Consider the following 26457-nt stretch of genomic DNA (forward strand, 5'->3'; position numbering starts at 1 on the left):
AAAGGAGGTTGTTCCTAATTCTGAACTGTTTGTAGCTCTGAACAAAACATGGCTCTTTTCAAAAGTTTACAATTGAACATTTCCTTAATACGACTTTGAGACTTTACTATGCAGAGGAATAATGACGTTTTCCCTATTTTTTTTTTTTTTTAGTAGTTTATGTTTAACACACTACTATACTATATAGGGTCTCTACTGCTGCCTGATTGTGTATTTCCGGTTCCGCATGAGGTGCATGGTTGACTGGTCAGTTCCTAACTCTGGTGTTCGTAACTCTGAGGTTCTACTGTACACCAAAACATCACAATATTTCGTAAGCTCTGCAGCTTCAAAACTCAAAATGATTCCACAAGCAACACAATGGCAGTCAGTCAGTGGGATCTAAAACACTTCTGTGTACAGTGACATTAATGCAGTGCAGTTAGTGTGATTTCCGCCCCCCCCCCCCATAAGGGTAGTTTTGTGTGAGCTGTGTACCTGGAGAATAGGATATATGCTGATATAACCCTCACAACAGCACTGGCCGAATAGGAGGGACAGACAAAGACGGCAAAAAAGCAGGCTGTCCATTTCTCCCTATTTGGGAGGGACAGGTGTTTTTCAGAAAGGTACGTTCTAGCATCTTAACTGAAGCGGTTGGAGTACTGAATCCTTAACAAAGCCATCCTTCTTCTGAAATATTCATTAGAAACTGAAGTTAAACAGGTACAGTATTAACTAAAAATGAACCAATAAAAAAAACTGCAAATGGTGTGAAAAAACTTTCTCCTTTCAATTGCTCAATACACAGACACATCCATGCATACATACATCTCATATGAAGTTATAATACAATAAATTATAACGGTGATTAATATATTTTCTTACATTTCTGCCTGCCTTACATGCTCTCTGACTGCTAAACTATTTCCTTATTCCATCATTCCAAACTCTGTCCTCAGCAGCTCTCTTTTAATTAATCTGCCAGATAAATGTTTCCTCCTTCTTCCCCAAATGTGTATTTCCCAAAAATTACCACATCCCAGAGGCCCAATGTAAATGAGATCATTATGGACTAGTAACTGCTTAAAAATTAGCCCTGCAGGGCTAGAAACAGGAACCCTAAATTGTTGTCCCACCCAAGTTCCACAAAGCACAGGAATGGAGAGGGAGGCAAAAGTGGCTCCCCTTATTCTGGCACTCTCTGTTCTCAGAAACAACAAGGAGTCCTGTGGCACCCTGATACTCTGTTCTTAGAGTAAATTAGAGCAGCCCCAGGGCAGCTCTAATTTATGTTCAACTGCAACATCCCCTAGATTCCATTTAATCAAGTAAGAACAGAAATAATTCTATCTGGCTACACACTATCCCCAGGAATGTCCACTGAACCAGAGCAATGGATAGCTACCCTGACTGCTGAAATGGTTCTATTTCCTAGTGCAGACAAAACCTGAGGCGGTATAGATGGAGGGATACAAGAAAGTCCCATTCAAATGATTAATAACTCTAAAACAATCCATAAGTAGTTTTTAGAACATACATGGCAGGTAGAGCATGATGTAGTGTAGAATAATTTTATCAGCTCTCATTTTTTATGTTCTGCATAATTTGCTCATAGCTTCACCCCTTGTAATGCACTCATCCCAAACTCATGCTGACAAAACCTTTCTCCCACGCCATCATGTATTCCGCATAGATTACATATAAAATATATTCCTATTTGTTTAAATATTTTTGTTGTCAATATTCATCTAATTGACCTTTAAGGTATTAAAAGCAATCATTGCATTTTACTATAGGGCACATCTTGTTAGACCATTAGAATCAACAAAATTCTATCTACTTCCTAGCTCCAATATGTTGTTTTTTAAACAAGAGGGAGAAAAAATGTAATGATCTTCTATCCTCACCCCCTCAGTGACAAGCTACTCTAATTAGAGTTTCTTGAGAAAAGACTATAAATTTAATCCTACACTCTGCACAGCTAGAACTCACATTGATTTAATGGGCCTACGTATGCAGAGACAACAAATCAGACATGTACCTACAATGATACATTTATCCAAGTGGGAGATAAAAGATAGCCCCAAGAAGTTCTCATAACTAATTTCAAATTTGATGAGGATGAAATTATAATTCTGAAAAGTGTGGGTTTTTTAAAAAAAAAGATTTGCTCAGAATTATTTATTAAGATAGTCTGAATTATGAGACAAGTCAGGGAAACCGGAGATGGCATTTTTAGTGCCAGGCTATTTCTTAACACAAACACACCACTCTCATAGCCATCTTCTTAACCTCTGGTTCACAAAATCTCCATAGTCCTTTACCAGTCCCCATAACTGTCTGGTTTTTGTTTAATATCAGAACAAAAATCATGGGGGAGGGCAAATTGCTACCATCTCCCCTGAGTAAACAGTAGAGAGAAGCTGTCAAATAATCATTGGTTTGTGCATAGAAAGTGGGAGAAACCCAGAGGCTCAAAATGAATACACATTAACATGTTTACCTTAGAGGCCAACAAATTTATTTGAGCATAAGCACTTCATCGGATGCATCGTTGTGTTCAAATAAACACAAAAAGCTTATGTTCAAATAAATTTGTTAGTCTCTAAGGTGCCACAACTACTCCTGGTTTTTTTGCGAATACAGACTAACATGGCTGCTACTCTGAAACCTGTCATTATCATGTTGTGTCTGTGATTAAACTGGGATAAAGGTGTGGGGATGGCTTACTGTAAGGGTGGCCAACCTGTGGCTTTGGAGCCACATGCAGCTCTTCAGAAGTTCATATGCGGCTCCTTGTATAGGAACTGACTCTGGGGCTAGAGCTGCAGGAGCCAACTTTCCAATATCCTGTGGGGGTGGGGTGGGGTTGCTCACTGTTCAATCCCTGGCTCTGCCACAAACCTTGCCCCCACTCCACCCCTTCCCGCCCCCTCCCCTGAGCCTGCCGTGCCTTCATTCCTCCCCCTCACCCCCAGAGCCTCCTGCATGCCAGGGAACAGCTGATGGGGAGGCACTGATTGGCGGGGCTGCTGGTGGGTGGGAGGCACTGGGAGCAGGGTGGGAGCTAATGGGGGGTTGCTGACATATGACTGAGGCTCTTTGGACATGTACATTGGTAAATTCTGGCTCCTTCTCAGGCTCAGGTTGGCCACCCCTGGCGTAGTGGGATGACCATGCATTGGGAGTAGAAGATGAATGCTTGTGGGACAACCATCCTCTAGGGTTGGGGTAAAAGCCTATTGTCCCTGCCTGGGGCATTACCTACCCTATGGCTGCTGCCATGCCTTTCAGGCAAACAGCAGCTTACAAAACAACCGGACATCAGGTTGCCAGCCCAGGTAAGTAGCAACGTCAGTCTGGCACCTGGAGACGCGGTTCAGGGGTCTGAGCCCTAGCGCCTGTATCACAACCCCCCTGCCCAGCACACGGTTCTGCAGCGGCGCCAAGGACTTGGGGACCCAGCTCCCTTCTCGCCCCCAGCGCCGCAGCGATCAGGGGACACGCTGCGGGGGAGGCCGCTCTGGGGCTGCTGCCTCGCCCCAGCCTGCGGGCTGACAGCCGGGCCCCGCCGGTTGGGAGACCGGGGAGAAGCGCCTCCCGGGGCGGGGGCAGGCGGCCAGGGGCGCCGGACCGGGTCCCCCCCCGCCCCCACTTTAAGGGGATGCTGCGCCCTTGAAGGCGCCACAGCCAGGACCAGCCTCCTCCGCAGGCGCCACCAGCCCTGGGAGAGAAAGGCGCATGCGCAGCAGCACCAACCCGCCCCAGCACCGCGCCTGCGGTCCGCCCCTCGACTTATGACCCTCCGCCCCTCCTTGGCTCTCTTGGCCCCGCCCCTCGACCTATGGCCCTGCCCGTCCCTCCTATCACTGTCGGCCTTCTGGGCTCTCTCCGTGGTGACGCCGTCTTGGTGCGCCGGTCGCGTTGCGGGCGCCCCTGGCGGTGGCCGGCTGGGCTGAGGAGCGGAGGGTGTCGGTGGCCCGTCGGGGGACAATGGCGGCCGCCTCGCTGTGGAAGGGGCTGGTGGGGATCGGACTCTTCGCCTTGGCCCACGCGGCCTTCTCCGCTGCGCAGCGTGAGTGAGCGGGGCCCGCGCGGACGCCCCGTCCCCGGGCCGGGCATGCCGCGGGCAAGGATCCGGGGTGGGTGAGGGGGGCAGCTGGCGGGAGCAGGGAGCAGGACTGAAATGGGGGGGGGTCTTATCCCCTATAGCCCCCCTCCCCCACACTCACTGCGCGGGCAGCAGGGAAAGGGGGCGGCTTGGGGGAGAGGAGGGGATCGGGGGGAGAGAACGGGGGGATGTGAGGGGACCAGGGGATGTGGGGCTTGGGGGAGGATGGAATCTGGGGGCATACGTGTAGCCGGCATCGAGCTGATGGCGTGAGGTGATAGTGGCATGCAGGAGCTGGACCAGGGTGATAGTGGGAGCCAGGATGGCAGGCGGGGGATGGGCTAGAGTTAAAAGACGGGAGAGAGGTTCAGGAGGGCAATCGAGGGCCAGGTTGTTATTGAGGAGTCACTGGACCTTAAGCCATTTGCTCAACGGGAGATTTGGGAAAGCATTTCTAGCAGTGGGCTAGCGCACGGGAAGGAGAAAGCTGGCGGGGGGATACAGCATAGCTGAGGTTGCAGCTCAGAGTCCATTTTTAATATATTCTGTGTAGGAAAAGAATTTGTAGAATGTAGCTGATCTCTTTTTAGTGCATAAATGAATTTTACATGTTTGTTTAATAGATGTCATTAATATGTTTAAAGCTGAACAGTATCATTTCTCAAAAATGCTTACTTATGCGGTCAGAGATCCAATTATTTTTTCTGATCATTAATCCATGGCTCTTGCTTGGAGAAATTACTGTTTCCTGAAAACTTTTATTCTAGTCCATCAAAATGGTTCTAGCTGTGGTAATGGCAAATCTGAATATTACATATTTCTGATTACTATCTATGATTATCTTTATAATTCCAAGTTTTCAATTTGTTTAAAATACTGTTTTTCAATGCTAGTGGGTTTTTGGGACACCAGATGCTAAAACCATCTCAGAATTGAGGTGGGGAGATAGGGGAACATGCCAACAACTAGTATTATATGATTTAAAGGTTGAGTATCTTTCCACTTGCCCATGCTAGAAGCAAATGCTATTTAACCTTGATGGTTCGCGAGGTATTAAAGCTTGAAGCTACCATTTGTCAGTGCTGCATTAGTTCCTTGGTGCAGCAATGCATTTGGAGTACTAGTCAGTGTCTGACCACAGCAACTGCTACAGTGCAGTTTCCAATCTGTGGCAAGAGAACCATTTTGCCAAGAGTATTTGAAGATGCTAGAGAGGATGGTCACATTATTTCAACTCCTAGTGCACAGTGGATCAAATTCAGCCCTGGTGTAAGTGGGTGCATCTCCCAGTGACCAAGATGGAGTAAACCATTTAGGATAATGTTTATAATTCAGAAAAAGGTGATATCCTTTAGAACCCAAAGTTATCTGAATCTTATGACAGATTAAGTTAAGGCAAAATGTGCTTTTAAAATTCCACACTATCACATAAGTATAAGTAAGTAAGTATAGCATTTACAAATAATTCCTCAATGATGATTCTTTACACACAGTGCTAGTACCTTAATGGGTTATAGCCAACCCATCTGGAAAGTGTACCCATTTTTGAAGAATTCTGGAAGAGATTTGTGCTTCATGTGCAATAGTATTCCATATACATATTATATACAATGTCCTAAGAGTGTACAAGAAGAAATCGTTTATTAAATGTAGTAGTCTGCTGCTGAAGTAGTAAAGCACTTGCAGATTGTCTTGTGCAGAAACATGCTCTTCAGTTTACTAGTAATGATGAACAATTTAGATCAGTTCAATAGGGAACAGTGGCTATATATATTGCAATAAAATAGAACATCTAATGCCTTCTGCTGAAGTAGCTTTGTGATAATGCTGGCTGCACTACAGTTTAAGTAGCAATATCTGGCATTCATAGAGAATTCTTCCTGCATCTGTGTGCTCCATCATCAGCCCTCTTCCACCCTCTTCTCTCTTATGCAGAAAGGAGACTAAATTATTGGTGAAATTATTTATCAGAGCAGGTTTGGAAGATCAGATATGCTGTGTGAGGAAGCAAATGTGGAAACAAGATTAAATATGGCAGAGTTACTGGGAGTTAATAGTCCATGGCATAATACATAGAAACCCAAACACTCCTGGAATTTATATTGATTTGCCTTATTACAAAAAAAAATAATTTACCAGTATACTTTACTTTATAGATCGTTCCTATATGAGATTAACAGAAAAGGAAGATGAAACATTGCCGATAGATGTAAGTTACACATTTTCATGGTGTTTGGAAGATTTAAGACTAATAATATAGTTTGGGCTCTTGCTTTTGTTCCTCTTCATGTTTTTTTTATTTGAATAATTGTATTTTAATTGTACAATCTTTCAAGTTCTCATTCTGCGTGAGAATGTTTCACCTACCAGTCCTAATGTCCAGTAATGCATTACAGCTCTTACAAAGAGGGTTTGCAAATCACAATAAGTCCTGACTTCCTTCTCCTTCTTTAGAACTGTTGGTGAAACGTCACCTCCAGAAATTCTGTGGCTTCTGAAGTTAGAACTTGGAAAGTCCTTGCATAAGTTTCTTATACTCTGCAGCATAAACATCTGTCCCTCTGGCATTTGTTGGCTGACATTTGTTTATTCAATACTATAGTGTGCGGCTGTTATCCCAGCACAACCTTTTTCATTTACTTCAGTTTTCTTATTTTAGTATCTTTCTTTCTTGGTTGACCAATAAGAAAATGACATGCAGAAGCACACTTCAAAGGTCGTGCCCAGTTGTCATCCTTGTTGACAGTGTTACGGAGGTTACATAATTTGTCTGAGTACCAGATTCTTCCTGTTAAAGCAGTAATTTGAGTGCACAGAAAGGTGATTCTGACTGCTGTGAGGAATACAGAATCTGCCTGAAGAACTCTGCTAGGCAGCTTGATCTAATTCAGAGGGTATAGGTAGGGTGCCAGGAAATCCCCCTTCTGTTCCTGCTTCTGCTATTAACTTGCAGTGCTACCTTGAGCAAGCTACTTAATCCTTGTGCCTCGATTTCCTCCCCCCACTAAAATGGGTCTAAAATTATTTACCCAGTTTCCTAGATCACTGGTTGAAAAATGTGTATGTGCTTATTGTGAGCAAAACAGAATAAAAGATGAGAATTTTGTACAAGGGTTCTCTTATATTGTTTAGCAACCTCTGTGTGGTGTATTGTATCTCTCTCTGTTGCAGATAGTTCTTCAAACGCTGTTGGCCTTTGCAGTTACGTGTTATGGAATAGTACATATTGCAGGAGAATTTAAAGACATGGATGCCACTTCAGAACTAAAAAATAAGTACGTTGGGGTTCTTTCTGTTCGTTAACGCATGTTTTTCTATAAATAAACTCAGCATGTCCTGTGAAATAGCAGCCCCAGAAAGGTTATCCTTTTTAGCTCACCGCTTCTTGACAACATGCTGTAGATGTGATGCTGGGAAGGACAGGCAGAGCCAGGAAGCCACCACACAATGTCTGGCTGTGGGATGTAGTGTTCTAGATAGGATGAGGCTACAGCAGTGACTGGGATACTTTCTGCCCTTCCTTGCCTCCTTCCTTGAGCCTCCTAAAAACCCACCTCAGAGTTGGAGTAGTGGAGCGAGCAGGTGAGGAATAGGGAAATAAGAGGTTACAGAACTACTCCTGTCCTGTGGTCTCAGCAGGGGACTGGGACAGAAGCTCTTCCCACCAACCATCTCTGCCTCAGTTTTCACATCAGTAAATAGGGATGACACAAACCCCCTCCTAAGAGTGTTGATGATGAATTAGTTAAATGCTATAGAAGTGCTGAATTGTGATAGATAGAATTGTGTAAACCTGTGAAGGGTTTTGAATTGAATTTTGAGGTGGACAGGAAGTCAGATGGGCAGAAAACCTGCTCCTATAGAGAATAGTCTGAATAATGCGGGACTTAAGTAAATCTATGAAAGATGGCAGTACAAGGGGGCCTGAACGTGAAGTGCTAAGAAGTGTGTGAGAATTAAGGGCGCTCAGCATTATTAGCACTGAGGCATGAATATGGATTTTGGCTTAGGCAAGGTCAAAGGAGGGAGGAATTTGGGTGATATTTTGTAGGTAGTTATTAATACTTGTACATAAGGAAGCTGTAGAAGGGAGAATAAAGTTTATTAATGATATGGGTGTGTTCAGTATACTGAACAATCGGCATATCTATATCTCCATAACACTAGCATCTTGTCTTTAAAATTCTTAACATTTATGTTATGGCATAGGAAATCTGGGTAAGATCTAGAGGCTTAGCACCCCTGCCATTTGGTAACAGCACTTACTTCTTATTCTGTCTGTTTGTAAAAATCTGGTATTTCCAAGAGTTACTTTTGTGAAATGATCATTCCAAATCCACATTAATTTATTTTTCATGTTTATTTTAAGGACATTTGACACATTAAGGAACCATCCATCTTTTTACGTATTTAATCATCGTGGTAGAGTACTGTTCCAGTCTCCAGATATAGTGAATTCTTCTTCAAGCCAAGATGCTTTGTCATCCAGTGCATCACTGAAGTTACGAAAACTTGAACCTCTGCGCCGTTAAGATTTTTACAGATTATAATAGAACAGGACACTGAGATGTAATATTGGAGTTGGGGATGTAAACACTTTTTAATTTCTGGAGCAGTATTTATATTGATCTTCCAGACTTTATAAAATATATATATATATATAAAAAACTAAGGACCTTCTTTGTACACTGTTAATGAAAATGACTGAATTGTGACTTGGCAATGGAGTGTAAGTTATTGCTACAATTATGCTGTGAAACATCTTTGAACTTTCATATATTAAACAATGTTGCGGTTGATTTTTTTCATTTAAAACTATTCCTATCCTTAAGAAAAGGCAAATAAGTTTTTATTGCAATGAATATCCTTTGAAAAGAGGGAATGCTTTAGTGCTATTTATTTTCTTGGTTTGCTTGCATTACCCTTTATGGAACGCTTTCAGAAACAGTAAGTGCACTGCAGCATTTAGCAGCATGAAAAGATAGCTTTCTATCTGTCTCCTGTTCCTAGAAAGTCTAAGATGCACCTTTTGGTGTATGTTTGAAACCCAAAAGAATGCTTTCATTCTTACAATGCTAGAAAAAAGTGGTTATGTTTGTCAGGTTTTCTAACTCTTCGTTATCAAGTTATTGTTTTCTAGTTATCCTCCTGTTTAAAAGTAGATTCTCTCCTTCTCCTCCCAAAATTATCTGGGACTCTACATCTGCTATGTGTATGGGGGAGACAGCTTGCTTCTTTTTGGATAATCTAATACGCTCAGCTTGTTTATTCACTGTATTTGTATTGCTCTCTTTGCTTGTGTATACAGGAACGATCATGAAATGGCTGAGTAGTGTTTCAGTACCGTAAGTGGCACTAGAAACTAGTTTATCTTTCATGCATTCTGAGAAGCAGTTTTCATAAGTATTAAGACAAATCCATTCTAACAAATTGTATGTGTTTTCCAATACTAAGGTGCTATAGGGATTAGCACAGGAAGGGGGGTTAAGTGGGCATGGTGTAACTAGCCCTGAAGCATCAAATTAAGCTAGCAAAAGTGTTACCTCTGAGCCATTAGCTGACTTAAGATAACTGTTTTGAGGGCACATGTTCTTAAAACATGACATAGCCTTTAACAGTTAGTTTTATAATTTTTTTTTTAAAAGATTGGTTTTACTGTTAAACTTTGTCCAGCTCTGGCATCTTCCATTGGTAACTGAAAGCTTCTCTTCTGCTTCCATGACATAGCTAAGACCCTGTGCATTGCATAAGATGCTTTACAGGTCCACCTAGATTTCTGTTTATTCCCCCTTAAAGCTCTCTCACCTCATCCTGCAATATTTTTATTTTTAAAAATCTATTTTATTCAACCCAGCAATCTGAAAGTTCAAAGGCAAAACGTGTAGGAAAACTAAGCACCTTCTGCTGGTCCATCCTATTGCCCGGGCTGCCATGGTGAGAGCAGCAGTATGGACGGTTGCTCTGAGTAGTTTGATTTTCACTTGAAGGTTCTTTGGGTTGGTTAAATATTCAGAAGGGTTATTCTGATCATTTAAATGTTACTCTCCAATCCACTGCGCTATTTCCCAAAGTGCATTTGGCTCTCCTTTCTTGGGAGTCACAAATAAGCTAGATTAATTGATGGCTGCTACAACTAAAGGCCTCATGCTGCCCCTTTTAACTTAAAACAGTGCTGGTGTACAAGGAGAGGATTGCTTTTTGCCTTGGCAGGGTACGTGGAGGAAATGGATGCAGACTTAGGCCTAAGCCATCGTGACTTGCTAGCTAGGGAGGAGCAAAAGTGGTATGGGAGATGGAATGAGATTCTCATGCCATTAGATTAACGACAGAAGAGGTGAAGAAAGAAGGCAAGCAGACTGATATTTCAATTGTTTGGCAGTGTACTATTTGCATAATGTCTTGTAGAGCAGGGCTGCTCACCTTTTAATATCTAGGGAGGCCATGTTCATGCTACTGTAAGGCCCACTCAGTGCAAAATGCGCTACAACGTGAAGTCTGGAGTCCTGCTCAGAGGAAATGTTTGTTTCTCAAGCCCTCAATGTTGCATAGTTTGAGAGCTGCAAAGCACCTTGGTGGCTACATGTGGCCTCTTAGCCACATGAGGAGTAGCCTTACTCTTTAGCAACAATGGTTATATCACAAAGCTGTACAAATTATTTTTTTCTTATCTTGCAATGTCCAATAAATAACATATCCTTACAAAGCTTTTGGCGGTGATTTTTCTCCCAACTATCCTGCACCCTGTCACAGCAAGGTGAGTGAGGGTTATCAAGAAATTGTCCAGCTAGTAGTTCTAAAGAAATAACTTTACTTTGCCTGTAGCATCTTTGCAGTGAAGTTCTTGCATGCCACTTCTCCATTACTGTGTCAGATATATAAAAAGGGAATCAGAGCAACACCATGTCCTGGGGCTAAACAAGCTTTTAGGATCGCTAAATCATTGGCCTGCATTATCTGGCTACCTTCACCATTCCTAGTCTATATCTCAACAGCCTGAGTCATATATTTATTCTTCACATGTGAATTAATACTATATTTAATGATGAGCAAGCTCATTGGAAGGCATGTGCACTCAAGATCTTGTCTCCTTGGTGTCTGAGTTGTTGAGGAAAGTTCCACCCCTGCTTCCTAAGGCCAGAGATAAACGCTGGTCATAACTGCGTAGTCACATCTAACTCATCCCATTCAATAGGTATTTGAAGGCTGTAAAATTAGCAAAGAAAAATATTTCAATTTGCTTAACTACACCTTGGTTGTAATAGAGAGATCACTGTTCATCTTTGTTTACTATACTCCCTTCACTCTATTAAATCCCCTGTCTCCATTCAGCACCTTAGGTACAAACACAGTCCTCAGTACAGTATTCAGTGGGGGGGCACTGTATTGCTGTGGATTTGCTCTGGGAACCAGCTATGCCGCACTTATCCCTTGGGTATTCACACTTACGTTGCTGTAGACCATTTTCTGTTCTCAAAAAGTGGCAAGGAAACAAAAATATGTTGCACTATCAACAGCTTTGAGTGGGCCTAATGGAAATATTTCCCCAGCTCATCCAAATATTTCCAGTGCCTTTACTCTTGGTATCTACTTGGCTAGTGTACATGGCATATTTCTGCTCAAACAACATGCTTTATTAAACACTGCAAAGATTAATCCCTTCAAGATGGGCCACTAATTAGCATTTCTATTCTTTTGGTTGCAATTTGAATCCAGATGAACTTCTGTGCTGCTGCATTATCTTTCCTGCTCCTCACTATTTAATGTAGGTCCACTGGTGATTTTGGATTAAAAAAAGTGGTGCTGTCAATCAACGATTCGATCGAATGACGATGGGACAGGGGCAATAGCTTCTGTGAGGAAACATTCACAGTTCCTACCCCCCCTCCTCTGGTACAGGTTGTTAGGGTGTCTGTTTTTCTATGGATCTCAGCTGGTAGAAGTGTCTTTTCTCAAAGATTGGTCAAATAGGCCTCAGCGGTTACATGTCTCTAAAATAGCCACTAATTACACTCTTCTTTTGCTTCCAGCTCTGGTAGTCATAACGGAGACTGATTACAGTCTCTGGAGAAGTTTGTAGTGTAACAGAGCTGCAAACATCTCTTTAGTGCAGGAAAACAAGAGACAATCTGAGATTAATTGATGTGGCTTTATTTTTAGTACTTGGTATGTGGTTTCACCCCCGTCCAGCTGCAATCTGTTTTCCTAGAGCAGTGTTTAGATCTCTGTGAGATGGGTGTTAGACTCTTACCAAAGATTTGACACTGAATAAGTGACTATTTACATGTAAGCAGGTGACACAAATGACTTCTCAATCTGAAGTGCTCTTGCACCATTTAATTTTTACCTCCTTGTGCCTGGTGGAAGAGCCATTCAAATTCAACCCATTCCAGCATTCATTTCATTGCCTCTTCTCCATCTCTATGAAGGAAGAACCCTACAACCCATGTCTCTGAACTAGTACTTTAGCCATAGGCCTCTCAAGCACCTTCGGCTGTGACTCAGCAACTCCAAAATTATCCTGGGGTTTAGTGTCTCTCAGAGCTTCCACCCTGCAGAGAACTTGTTTGCCCCTTTTGGTGGTTGGAATCCATTCAGGGCAGTTCAGCCTCAGAAAACAGCAGCTAAGAATGTCTGAGCCCTGCCAACCATAGTGCAGCTTCACCATTGCTGGAATACAGGTACGTTTTTCTACTGTACATGCACCCTCGGAGTTGGCATCCTCCCCTGCTTCAAAGGGGCAGGGAGACCTGCAGCTTGGGTTACAGCTGCCTTGTCATCACTAGTTAGTGCCTCTCGTGATCCCAGGGGATGGGTAGGGAAAGTGCGGGTCAGATATTTAGAATGCTAAAACAAGCAGAAAACCTGTACCTGCTCCCTGCCTTATGACGCAGCCCTGAGGGCACACATTACTTTACTTTGCCTTGCAGTTCACACTGAAGCCTCTCAAGTCACCCAGGTTTCAGAGTAGCAGCCATGTTAGTCTGTATCTGCAAAAAGAACAGGAGGACTTGTGGCACCTTAGAGACTAACCAATTTATTTGAGCATAAGCTTTCGTGAGCTACAGCTCACTTCATCGAATAGGAGACTATCAGGACAACTTTAAAAGCATGGGGAAAGGACAACTCCCCACATCTCAGCATCGTCTGAGATGTCCGTCCCCAGACTTTAAACAAGACAAGAGGGTTTATTTTATATAATTACCACATATACTTGTTCATTAGCCCGTTCATTTATAAGCCGACCCCCCAAGATTGATAGGTAAAAAATAGTAAAAACTTTACGACCCTTTCATAAGCCAACCCTATATTTTAGGGGTTGGCAAACTTGGCTCCCGGCCCGTCAGGGTAAGCCGCTAACGGGTCAGGACGTTTTGTTTACTTGTAGCGTTCACAGGCAAACCGCATGCCACAGGGAACTGAGGGGCTCAATGCCTGCAGACACTCCAGGTAAACAAAATGACAATGTATTAGATATTCAATTCAATGATTTCATAGAGTTTAAAATCATCAAATTTTGGTGTAGACCCGTTTATAAGCCGACCCCTACTCTTCGATGCGTCACTTTTTTACCAAAAATATTCAGCTTATGAACGAGTATATACGGTACTCACTTTTTAAACACAGCAGCATAATCGTAGCTACAGTTCACACCATGGTGCCAGCAATCTCCATATAGCTCACCCGGCTTGACAGCTCTGATTCAAAGATAGGTCTGAAATGGAGTTGGAAATGTCCACTACAAACCCGCGTAGTAAAGACTCAGCGTTTGGGTATTTTACATGGGGCCAGGTTGAAACACATTATTAGTCCCAGCCAGGCTTTTTGACCTACTATATCAAAATTGGCCACATAGGGCCAACTTCTGGGGTTTGCTAGCTGACCCCAGGCCACAGAACCGTCCCTTTTAATCTGTGCAGACAGACAATGAAAGGGGCGTTACTGGAATTTTGAAATAGCCACAGAAACTCTGTTAACTACCAGGCTTACACAATAACCGATGAAGCAATGTGAAGAGCAAATTCCAGCCAAGCACAACTCCCAGTGCCTCTGCCAAAGGCAGACTCCCTTTCAGCTCACATGACAGAGCTGCTGCCCAGTCTGAGTCTCTGCTGAGGTGGGTGCTGGACTTATTATTGGGAGTTCCTTAACTCAGAGAGACTCAAGAATGAGGGACAGAGATAAGAACTTTGCTACTCGTGTGCCTTGCATGCTAGCCCTATGGCTTTAATGCCCTGCGGCCTCACTGGCCCTTGCCATTTAGACGGTTTAGTTACAGTACAGAGTACTATCAGATCAGACTAGTAACTGTTCCCCCACCTTGTGCTGGTGTACATGACCACACATGGGAAAATCCAGCCCCCAGAGCCTTGGTCCAGTTTGCACTTGGTCTGGGATGGATCTTGTGAGGAAAGGCTTTTCTTGTGTGGTTCGCATATGCTGGTCGGAAAGCTAGAGGGGATCTTCCCGAGACAACAGCAGGGCATCTGCTCACCCTACCTCCAAACTGTTACTTGGTTTGGATTGTGCTCGCAGCACTGGCTTTGTGCTGTCACCATAGAACTCTGCATTCTAATACGTATAACAACAGTAGTAAGGGTTAGGCAGAAATCAGCTGCTTAGCAGAGGGCTGGGTTTCTAATCAAAAGTCAAACAAGACTGTACTGGAAACTTCGGCGATACTTTAAGGTGGTTGCTTAACACATGGAGTTTTCTAGGTGTCCCTAAAGCCAGCTTCACATGTGGTGTAAATTGGCAATTGTCTAGAGTGCAGAGGTGGGCAAACTACGGCCCGTGGAACCATCCTGCTCGGCCTTTGAGCTCCAGATCTGTGAGGCTAGCCCCCAGCCCCTCCCCTGCTGTTCCCCCTCCCCTGCAGCCTCAGCTCACCATGCTGCCAGCGCTCTGGGCCGTGGGGCTGCGAGCTCTTGCCGGGTAGTGTGGCTGGCTCCGGCCGGGCAGCGCGGCTTCCAGTCCTGGTGCTCTGAGCAGCATGGTAAGGGGTCAGGGAGTGGAGGTTGGATAAGGGGCAGGGGGTTACGGGGGGCAGTCAGGGGACAGGGAGTGGCTGGATAGGCATGGGAGCCTGTCAGAGGGTGGGGGTGTGGATAGGGAGCAGGGCAATCAGGGAGCACGGTGGGGGTTGGATAGGGAGTGGGGTCTCCAGGGGGCGGTTAGGGGAAGGGGAGTCCCTGGAGGTGGCAGTCACGGGACAAGGAGCAGGGGGTTTGGTTGGGTCAGAGGTTCTGAGGGGGGCAGGACATGGGAGAGGGAGGGGGCTGGCTGTTTGGGGAGGCACAGCCTTCCCTACCCAGCCCTCCATACCGTTTCGGAACCCTGATGTGGCCCTCAGGCCAAAAAGTTTGCCCACCCCTGGTCTAGTAGCTGGAAGTGACATAAGAGGGGGGTAGTTTCAATGTGATTATCTCCAAGTAAGTTATTGATTCACAGAACGACCCTTCCTGGGAGCAGGGCCATTCTCCCTTTTGTAGAGGGTGGTGGGCATTATGGAGACCTGCACTCCCAGTAGGACCAGCTGCAGCCTTTCATTAATCCAGATCTCCCATTGCTAAAAATGCGGCACTGTGAGAGCGTGCACAGGCAGCCAGCAGGCACACAGCACGCTGCTGGCCAGCCTTCTCTATCACTGCAGCCATCCCTGGTGGACCAGGGCACAGAAATACCTTCAGGTCTGGCAGCTTGAGCAATCTTCCCCAGACAGCACCAGGTAAGTCTTACCTCCACTGCAAGTCTGGTCCGGGGGCTGATGGTCTGGAGTTTCCTAACTGCCTTTTTCAGTCGATCTGAACCCCAGCAGTGAGAGCATAGCCGGGGGGCGTAGAAGGGCAACTGCAGCTTTCAGAGGGTTAGAAACAGGAGGGTCCTTCAGCAGGGAAAACTGCTGGCAAAGTCCAGTTCCGTGGAGACCCTATAACTGGAGGAAACAGTCGGAGGGAGAGTTAACGAGGATGCTTAACTATGGTGTTGGAGATTAAAAATCACTTGTGGTACAAATCTCCAGGCCCACTGGTGACTTCAGTAGGTCTCATCTTTAGAAAGAGCAGCAGTGTAGTATGTATGTTAATCAGCCCATCACAACAAATGTCTGAGCCCCTCTTCAACAAGCTCAGCATTCGACGGGGCTCCTCTCTCTAAAAAGAGGGCTTGATTCACACCGTTTAGATTGCCTGGCGGTTCTAGCGATCACCGCTGATCCAGGCAGGCAAAAGGCGAGTCGAATGGGGTCTATATGGGAAGGACAAATACCAATAGGTCATGAACTTCAAATAGTTTTCTGAAGTTACAGGAATTCTCCTTTCACGTCTATCGTACAGAATCCCAACATCTGAATGCCTAACCCTCCCCTCCACAGCTCAGACATGCTAAACAAGAGGGCACACAAGCTGGAGCCTGATGGTGTCCATCCATTAGGACATTCCCCGAGAGAGGGTCCACCAATCACCTCCCTCTGATTCCTGCCCAGATTCCAAAAGGGCATGAAAGCATCTGGCCATTTATTGGTAGACCAAGTAATATTGGCATGAGCTCCTGACCTCTCTCCATTGCCCTGTGGAGGTCACTAACCAGACCAACCCTGGCATATCCAAGGGCCTCGAAAGGAGAGGGATCCAATCCTCCTGAAGGGAGGTTAGAGACTGGGCAGTAATTGGTTAGCTCAGACAAGAACAGCCAGGCCACACAGTGTTTATGGGTCACCAACCACTTGCACTTCCTCCTTGGCAACGGACCAGGCACTCCTCACCAGCGGGATGTCAAACAAATACCTCCCAAACATTGCTGCTAGTGTGGTGGATCAAAGTACCCTGACTGTTGCTTTTAGGGCAGCAGACTGGGTGCAGAGAACCCAGTGAGCGTTTAGTCTGAGGGTACGATGAGCACTGCTGCCACTATGTCAAAGAACAAACCGGAAATAGAATTGGCGTGCTACAAAATCCCAGTCGATTTAAAACCACCATCCCCCAGCAAGAGCTTTTTGCATTGAAACATAAGGTTAAGGCAGATTGATTTCAGCTTCTCAAGGATTTCCACTATACATTTGCACGTTTTAATGCCAGACCGAAAAGCCCCTGAACTAGCAAAATATGTCAAGTGTGCTTGGGAAGTGACTTGGGTTGGTGACCAGAAGTGGATTTAAAATCAAGATGCATCTAAAGTGCCCAGGTTTTTAAAATTCCTTTATGGCTCCCTGCCTCTCTCTGAACCCTCCCCACCTTTCCGTAGCTAATGACTGCCATTCTGCATCCCAGACCTGGTCTATGCGAGGTGTAACTAACTACATTACTGCAAACCCCGAGTGTAGACATGGTGCTCTGGTGTAAAAAGTGACTTGCACTGATGCAGCTAAAACCCAGTTTGAAACCTGCACTGGGGTAAGCACAATGTGAAGCCAGGGTTAGCGGCAAGATTATTAGTGTGAGCTACAACTGTGCAAAACCCCCAAAACAGCAGAGAGAAGGTGTCAGTCTACTGGCTGAGACACCCGTTGCCGCCAGTCAGTTGGATAAAGGGGAAACAGAAACGTTCTCCGGGATTGTGAATGCTGCTCCACTCTGCTCCCAATGAACAAGGAAATAGGTGCTACAATGGTATCAATTTTCCTGTCTGGCAGCACCGAGGGCTTCTTAAGGCCAGCTCCAAGACTACTGGGCAAGAAGTGAAAAACCACCCAGTCCAGACAGATTTTCATTACTGCTCACCAGACCAGCTTAACTTAAGGGTAAGTTTCCTGGGTGCATCAGCCGAACAGCAGCATGTCTGCTGTGAGGCCGGCGCTGACCTGCCACCTCCTTTTGGAAGCGTCATGCAACAGTAGAACTGGACAACTTGCCTGCCCAGCTCCCCACGTTGCTGTATTATCCTCGTTTGCATTGTACTCAGCTGAGGGTGCTTGATATTGCAATAATGGGAAAGCACACGTGGCTAGTCATGGATGTACTCTTGCCAAAGTGCATCACAGTGCACAACTGACTGTCCCCGTGCCTTTGAAAGACACCACAGAACACGCAGGGAGAGAACAGTGGCTAGAGAAGAGGCTGGAGTCCTGGCTTCTGCATTCTATGATAAGCTCTGCCACTGGCATGGGGCATGACCATGGGCAAGTCCTTTCCCATCTCACAGGGTGCCATGAGACTCAGTGTCTATAAAGCACTATTTTCAAAAAGAATCGACTGCAGAAAAATGAGAACTGCCTTTTTTTTCTCTCCCCCCTCCTTATTCCACCAGCAACTGGAGAGCCAGGCTGCAGTTGAACAAGTCACTTAAAAATAAAAAAATTAAGGGGGCCAGCTGTGCATTGAGGAATTTAATACGTTGCAAAGCTTGGAAAATAGCTAGTGAAGAACCCGTTTGATTTTCCGTGGCTGGGATCTTGCTATGGTGCAGCTGCATGGTAATATTCACACGCAGCAGAATTTTTTCATCACTTTTAATCTTCGTGCTTTTTTTTTTTTTTTAAAAACACTTCCCTGTTTCTGAAGCATCTCCTCATCCTGACGCACTCCCCTGTACAGACTAACAGCCTGGCACAGGTCAGCCAGCAATCAGACAATGTAATGAATACTGATCAACATAATCACACTCAGCATAGCCTGAAATCAATGTAAAAACAAACAAAACCACACTACTCCTGAGGGGAAAGATATTTTCACAAATCTAACCAAAAGCCAGCTCCAGCCTCCAACAGGCAGCTCTCCGCAGCCACACCTGCTCTCAGCGTAAAGTCAATTGGACAGCTCCCCGATAGAATCCCTCTGCATGGAAAATCTGAGCCCACCAGCCTGGTCCCTACAGCGTTTAATGACCACCAAGGCAGCCGTGATGAAGCAAATGGGTCACAGCCGGCGGGGAAAGCTTTTCCAACTCAGTCAGTCTCACAACAGTGGACCTATTTCCAAGAAAGCTCGGAGAAAACAGCAAAAGACACCCAAGACTAACAAACACAAGTGAAAGTTTTAGCACTTGACGATCAAGGTTCAATACCCCTGTGAGCTAGGCAAATATTTTACAGATGGAGACAGACAATGTGCTTCTCTGCACGCAGAGGTTTTCGCTTGGCAGCAAACGTATTGCTTGCATACTGGTTTTATAGAAATGATTTTAATGCAGCATAGCAAGTTAAGGCCTTCACATGATTTTAAGTAGGTTTTTTTTAAGGAATGTATTTAATTTGGGAAGCATAAAGGTGTATCTCCACCTATATATGAAAAGTTCAGAATCTGGGCCACTGTCTTTAGTTCGGCTGCAACCTGTATTTGGCTTCATAAGAAAGCTAGTGCTCACCTCAGCAGGGGGAAAAGCTTTTGATGCACACCATGTGCGATTTATTTATTTAACAAAAAGGAACTCTTCAAGGGGCAATACCCACTAAAAACCTATTCTGAAGCCTGACTAGCAAACAGCTACATTGTAGTGAATATATGTTCCTGCGGTGGGAAACTTCCGATTCACATTTGCAACACTACCTATGGTGCTGTTGTGATTCTGGGTTTACTGAGTGACCTAGTTGCGTAAGTTTGACTACACAGCCCTGGAAGTGGATGGTGAAATCAGAGAAATGGTTTCAATAACCTCTAAAATAAGCTGCTGCTCTGAAACACCCCCGTGTTAAAACTGTAACCTTGTATGAGTGATCCCAGGTGCATAAACATACAAACAACAGGTATGTTTCTGTGCCACACGGCTTAAGGAGAAGAGGGAGGCTTTACACTGCCTCTGTGCCCTTGAATTCTGGAAGCCAGTGCAGTCCCTGATCCAACCATCACGTGCCTATGCCTCTGAGCTCACCCTAGCACACCCCCTATACCAAAACCTGCAACGTTCTGCATAAGGCTGGTACTGCAGTGCCTGTGCCAGGAAACTCCTCCCCTGGCTAAGTGGCTTTTCCAGTAAGTTTATGCAGCTGGACCTGTATAAAGGGGTTAGGCCTGAAGTTGGAAGAGGAAGTCCTTACTCATGTTTGTCAATGTCAAACTGGGACCTTCAACACCAAAGCCACTGCCTTCTCTTGCTTGCATTCATGGAAAGAAAAACTTTGAGAGAGATAATACGGTGCATAGTCACTGGGACCAGCTGCTCGAGGAGACAAGATTACATGCACTAGGCCAGTACATGTTTTTCGTTTTGTTTTGACTGCTTAGTGTCAAAGTTAAGTTGCTCTCACTAAACTTATCTTGCCCACAGGGGATGTATGGAGTACTATGGGTTATTTATGCTTGTACATTTAACATTGTAAGTGAGCTAGGGAAATGTGGTCTACATAAAATTACCGTAAGGCAGTTGCACAACTGATTGAAAGACTGTACCCAAAGAGTAATCAAGGTTCACTGTCAAACTGGGAGAATATATCAAGTGCGGTCTCATAGGGGTCTGTGTTAGGTCCAATACTATTCCATTTCATTAACAGTTTGGATGATGGAATGGAGAGTATGCTTATAAAAGCTGCATACAACCACCACGCTGGGAGTGGTCACAAGCACTTTGGAAGACAGGATTAGAATTCAGAGTGATCTTGATAAATTGGAGCATTGGTCTGAAATCAACAAGATGAAATTCAATAAAGACAAGTGCTAAGTGATGCACTTACAAAAGAAAAATCAAATGCACAACTACAAAATGGGGAATAATTATCCAGGCAGAGGTACTGCAGAAGAGGATCTGGAGGTTATTGTTGGCTTATATTTGTCATTGACTATGTGATGTGCAAAACACAAATGGCACATCTATTAACAGGAGCGTTAGATGTAAGACACGGAAGGCAATCATTCTGCTCCACTCGGCACTGGAGAGGCCTGAGCTGGAGTAGTGTGTCCAATTTTGGGCAGCACACATTAAGAAAGATGTGAACAAATTGGAGCAAGAGTCTAGATGAGAGCAATGAAAATAAGAGGTTTGGAAAACGTGATTTATAAAGATTGAAAGAATTAGGCATGTTTAGTCTAAAGAGAAGAGAAGACTGAGGGAGACATTATAAGTCTTCAAATCTTATTATCTATGTCTGCTCAGTGTAGGACAAATAGCGATTGGCTCCATTTGCAGCACAAGATTGAGATTAGACATAAGAGAGGGTCAAACATGTGATTGCTAAATTTTCCATGCTCTCCCCACTTCCTTCTCAGATCATCCCTAGACCAAGCTGCTCTCGATTAGGCTTAGCCGTAAATTTATGGAGAAAACAGCACCAGCAGCAATGTTAAAAACTAAACATGATTTGGACAGAGTTGTGCTTCACAACAGTCTGCTTGTATGGTTTCTTAATCCATTGTAGACAGATTTAAAAAAAAAAAAAAAAAAGTGCTCTAAGTCACTCATCCTGGTAAGTCTGCAGCATGGTCTCAACAATCATCTTGTGCCTTAGCCATGTGTGAAAATGGTCTCAAAACAAGGTTATAACTAGGTAGCATTAACAGGGCCATGAAAACTCTGTCCTGAACACATTCCCTTTCCAAACTACCCACTGCTGCAAGCATCACATTCATACATTTAGGTCCAAGAATTAGCTGGTATGTTTTATTTTTAAAGAACATTCTAAATATGCTAGAGCACTTTAAGCTGGAAAAAGCTTTAGCACAGCTGCTTTTCCTGATGGTTTTACCCAAAGACCCAAACAAGAGTTGCAGCACTGTTGTACCTACTACAAAGGGGAAGTAAGATCAGTACAAAGGCTGTCAGTAGAAGGTTTCATGGTAAAAATAAAACAAGTGATCTCATCTGAGTGGGGAAAAAGGAAAAGCAGAGAAATGGTTGGGCGAGAGAAAGGAAAGAGTAGTTTCCATTACCAGTTGCATTTGCCCTTTATCAAGGCTGCATTGCTAGTCTGAAAATGTTTGGAATATCACATCCTTCCTTCCTTCCTTGCAATGGAGGACAGGGGTAATGAAATTGTACAAGGCAGTAACGTGGATCCAGGTTTGAAACTCCCTCTCCCCGGCCCAATGTCGTAAGACAAGAAGGCTGCCTTTCTCCATTTCAGTTAGAATGAAGTCCTTTCTTACAGGCACTGAATTAGCACTGTTCTAGATGAGTGTGCTGAACATTTCCATCTCTTTTTACAAAGCCCGCCTACACTGCTCTTTCCTGTCTCCATCTGCAGGCCTTCCCTTGGCATGGTCTCTGCTATGTCATCTTCAGTCAAGTTGGCTGGCAGGCTCTTCACGACAAGGGCTTTCTACTTGCAAGATACATTTTCCTAAGGTGCTGCCACTGTGTTGGCTGGTAGAAAACGCTACAGTTAAATTTACCAATTGGTTTCCATGCATTTTCACTTGTTCCTAACTTTGAAAAGAGTCCTCTTCTGAACTGAAGCTTTCCAGGGAATTATTTATTAAGTATGGAGGCAGTCCCCATCAGCCATTTTTGAATCAAGACTTGAGGAGGGTGGGCAGAAGAGAGGATGGATGCACTGTTCCCACCCAACTGCTTCAAGATGCAGATAGCTCACCGATGCTGGACTTTTGATAGTTCAAGCTTAACATGTAGGTGGGTCCCTCAGGTGAGGAGCAAGACCTTTGCTCGGTTTAATGCCGACAGTTATGGGCATTTGAAAATGCCATTTGGGCCCAGGCAAGAGCAACCTCTAATTGTACAAATGCATAATGTGCTTGTTAGGTTTGTCTGTAAGTGCTCAGATGACAACCAACAGTGACAGGGGAGTGTCAGCAGGTGCCTGGTCCCCGTGAGCAGATCTGAAGACATTTTTGCTTGTTTCCTCGGGAGGGGAAAAAAGATGGTATGAGCTAAAGGATGAAAAAAGTTAGTGTCCCACTGAGAGTGCATGTTAAAGCAAAAAGTCAGGGAATGTAAAAAGATACATGAAGAAAGTAGGCTCCAAAACACTGAACAGTCCATTAGTATACACACTTAGCAACAGTAAGCTAGACACTTACACAATCTGGCCAAATTGTATCATGTTTCAAGGTGTGTGTATTTAACAATGTGGGGAAGTTAGCAGACCTTTCACATTTCACTTTTAACAGTGCAACCTTAGTATTCATCAACCTAGCAAAGGCCTCAAACAAAAAAACAAACTGCCAACAAGGAAGCACTTGTGGATTTCAGAAGCCCATTTCCTCACTACACATAGGTTAGCAGTCCCGGGCAACGATGTGATCCCTTCTTCGGGGACTATCATAATGTTGCACAGACACATTGTCTACATAGGCAGAAAAATTACTGGTTTCTCTAGGATGCAGCTGCTGCTTTTGGAGTCACGTACTCTGCTTGTAATGAATGGCAGAACCTAGAATGACCTTTCTAGCGGTCCCAATTGCATTCAGCAGTCAAATACAGTGTGAAGCTTGGGGGTATATTTGTCTTGTGGATCTACTTTCTGTGCTCTGCAACATTATTTATTCTTCTTACGGAGTCTTAAGTTGTTCCACTAATATTTTCCACACATGCTGTGGGATTTTCATGGCTGACATCAAGCAGACTGGGCTTTTAGGTAAGCGCTGCCTTTTATTTCTCTAAACACTCCGGCATTCATCTAGCTTGTTGTCCTAGAGTTACACTCAGTCCATGACATAGCTGAGGCCATGTGTATTTTGGATGCCTGGTTGAACTGGATTTCTCCTACTTTACCAATGAGTCTACAAGACTCATTAGCAGGGTTTATTTTTGAAGGTATGTCATTTCTTTCTTGGATAAGTTCAAACCTGATTTTAACAACAAGAATTCTTCTCCTTTAACCTTTCCATCCATATCAACTCGTACTTTTTTATTTATTTATTTTTTTTAAATTCCCCTCCCCCTGCCATTTACAACTTACTAAGCTAGTCGGAAATAACAAAAGATATTGTTCACTTAGTCAGGCAGGAGATTCCAAATCAGTCTGAACAAGTTAAAAGGCAAAGAGATCAGCTTAATGTGGCTATCTCTTGTCATGGTAAACACCATATTCTGAATACAAACTATGCAATATGAATCAATATTCTGGATTCCTTTCCCTTTGTCTTGTTAAAAATATGGGTTGCGGTCTTTTGAAATGGGGAGAACAATTAAAGGGCCATAGAGGAAGGATCACAGCTCTTAATGACTAGCCCTATGGGTATTTTGCTTGACTCAGATATTTTAAATTCAGGATCTTGACTGTATTTCTGACCATGGTAAGATACTAGGAACAAAAGTCTTATAATGAAAACAGACAACCTTCCTTAAAGATCCTCAAGAGATGCACTGCATGATTTTGAGAGACATGAGGCAGCATTTAAGTGCACACCCAGTTACTGTTATCACAAGGTGTATGTAAAGATAAGCCCTTTATTATCTTATACCATAGTGAAGGTTTGCTGCTGGTGGATTTGTCTTGTTGATATTTTTCTGGCAGGGTCTGACAGCAAACTTGTATCTTTCAGAGTGGGGAGGCAGATGAGGGACAACGATTTCTGTGAAGGGCGGGAGGAAGGGAATTCTTTGCTTGTAGCCAAGTATAGCCTTGCCAGCCGAAATCCATTTTCCTTCACATTCTGCCTGGATGGCTAGATTCCAAAGTATACTTCTATTGCGAGATAGAAGCTTGTGGATACTTAAGATGATCTCTTCTTCAGTCCCTTCTTCAAAACACAACCATTGTAGATGCAATTGCTTGAAGTTGGTTTGGTTCCTAGTTTATAATATTAACCAAATATTTACCAGGTCCTTTGTCATACAAGCCACCTACTATTGGCATATAATTGGTACTTTATCTCCATTTTTTTAAGCCTACTTGACTGTAGGTGTTGCAGTCATCTTGATCCATCTGCTTTGTGTTCATGAAAAAAATGATGTGCTTTGTCCAAAATTGTTTTTTAAAGCTTGATAGTCAACTTTTTACAGCACAGCCATTTATGAATGAAATGGGGGAAGATATTAATTTTGATAAGTGAGGTTTTGGATAAGCAGGGGACTTCCTAATGCATTTAATACACGTCCAAAGACACGACCTTACATTGGAAATGTTGGGAAGTACACAAATTCAGCAGCTATTTCCACGATCTGTGACTGAAGGGGAAAAGAATTTATGGTTAATGTTGCTGTGCTATTTGCACTCAGTTCTTACCGGCTCAATCACAATGATCTACTGAAACATTAGTATTTTTCTGTTTGTACCAGTCAATCAGAGGAACCAACGCTTCTTGCTAAAGACTCCTCAGTCAGATTATGCACTTATTAAAAATTAATAAATGGTTTATTTTATATATATACACATGTGTTCCAAAAATTCTTTTTGTACAATTAAAATATCAAATTAGTGATCTGGTAACAATACTGTTCAAAATAATCTCTTTTGTATGAACATTAAAATACACGTTTTAAAAGCGTTTCCTTTTAGTGCTTCCAAAGCACAGCGTGTGCCAAGGCCACCTGAAGAATCTCCGTCCTCCTCACAGGATGAAAGAGAACTGAAGTCGGGGACCTGGGAAGCCTCAGGTGCACTTTCATAATGTCTGTAGACAAAACAGAAGAGAGTCTGAGGTAGATTGTTTAGTGACCATCAGGTGGTAACAGTCACAGGGCTGTCTTTAGCTTTCATTAACACAGAATAGCAGTTTCTTTACTCTGATTCAATCTACACTGAAACTCAAGTTTATAGGCATGGCTATCAGTTCCTGGGAACACGACCCTTGTCTCTGTGGTGGCAACATGCAATATTACCACGTGGGTGTTTTTGGGAGGTTTTTGAACACACAGGATCTTTCCAAAGAGTGCAGACAGTGTGCGTGTTTGACAGGCCCCATTTTTAATGCAACCTGCTGCCTACAGCACGTAAAATGTCTATAATAATGTTCAAATGAGTAAATTCTCATCACCTGCAGGAGGGGCAGCAATGGTTATTTTCTTCAGCCTGTTGAGCGAATAGCACCCTCCACAGGAAAAAAGCCACACCTTTCATAGCAAATCCTTAAGGTTATAGCCCAGCTTCTGCCGACAGAGGTTCTTAAAGTTAAAGCTCCACTGCTTCCTCTCAGACTCTGACAGTAAAATCACTTGACTGCCAAGATGGCGAGGGCAGCCGCCACGTCTTCCTTCATTCTTCTGTGGCACAGCAAACTCATCCCTGATCCGCGTGTCTTTTGCCGGTACACTGTTATCTACTGTTGACATGATTAACTCTGTTGGGTAGACTGCTGAACTCTATTTCCTCTAGTATTCTCTCTAAGTGTTGTATTAAGACCCGTTTTTTAAACCTAAGAAAGAGAGGGGGAGTAATTTAATTTTGGTTCAGCTCATATTAATTTTTTCCTTCCAAAATACAGTGACTTTCACATTAGTCACTCATTCAACATACAAATCACATTTCCAGAGCATCTCTGCATCTTCAGTCAGAGATCTATTGTATATTTCTGACCTCATTATAGTACTTTAAATTAGAG

General features: G+C 43.8%; 2 protein-coding genes across 7 annotated transcripts in view; one reads left to right on the plus strand and one right to left on the minus strand.

Moving 5' to 3' along the window:
* The first annotated feature begins 3858 nt into the window (after window positions 1-3858).
* MMGT1 (membrane magnesium transporter 1) lies at window positions 3859-10796 on the plus strand. The gene is made up of 4 exons (XM_007068667.4): window positions 3859-4057; window positions 6250-6302; window positions 7265-7368; window positions 8463-10796. Exons 1-4 carry the CDS (start codon window positions 3976-3978, stop codon window positions 8623-8625), a joined length of 402 nt encoding a protein of 133 aa, XP_007068729.2. The 5' UTR covers window positions 3859-3975; the 3' UTR covers window positions 8626-10796.
* Window positions 10797-25252: 14456 nt separating this feature from the next.
* The window catches only part of LOC102937779 (integrator complex subunit 6-like), a 53306-nt gene continuing 52101 nt past the window's right edge, over window positions 25253-26457 (minus strand). For 3 of the 6 annotated variants that reach the window (XR_005226860.2, XR_005226862.2, XR_005226863.2), the window contains 2 exons: window positions 25894-26271; window positions 25253-25530 (listed from right to left, as the gene is read on the minus strand). Coding sequence is in view for 1 of the 6 variants with exons in the window: in XM_037909369.2 (XP_037765297.1) it covers window positions 26172-26271 (100 nt within the window). In the remaining 5 variants the exon portion in view is untranslated. Of the gene's footprint in view, window positions 26272-26457 lie in introns of all 6 variants that reach the window. The other 3 variants (XR_005226861.2, XM_037909369.2, XR_006283535.1) reach the window with 3 other exon arrangements.

This window comes from Chelonia mydas, chromosome 9 (assembly GCF_015237465.2).
Source record: "Chelonia mydas isolate rCheMyd1 chromosome 9, rCheMyd1.pri.v2, whole genome shotgun sequence".
NCBI lineage: Eukaryota > Metazoa > Chordata > Testudines > Cheloniidae > Chelonia > Chelonia mydas.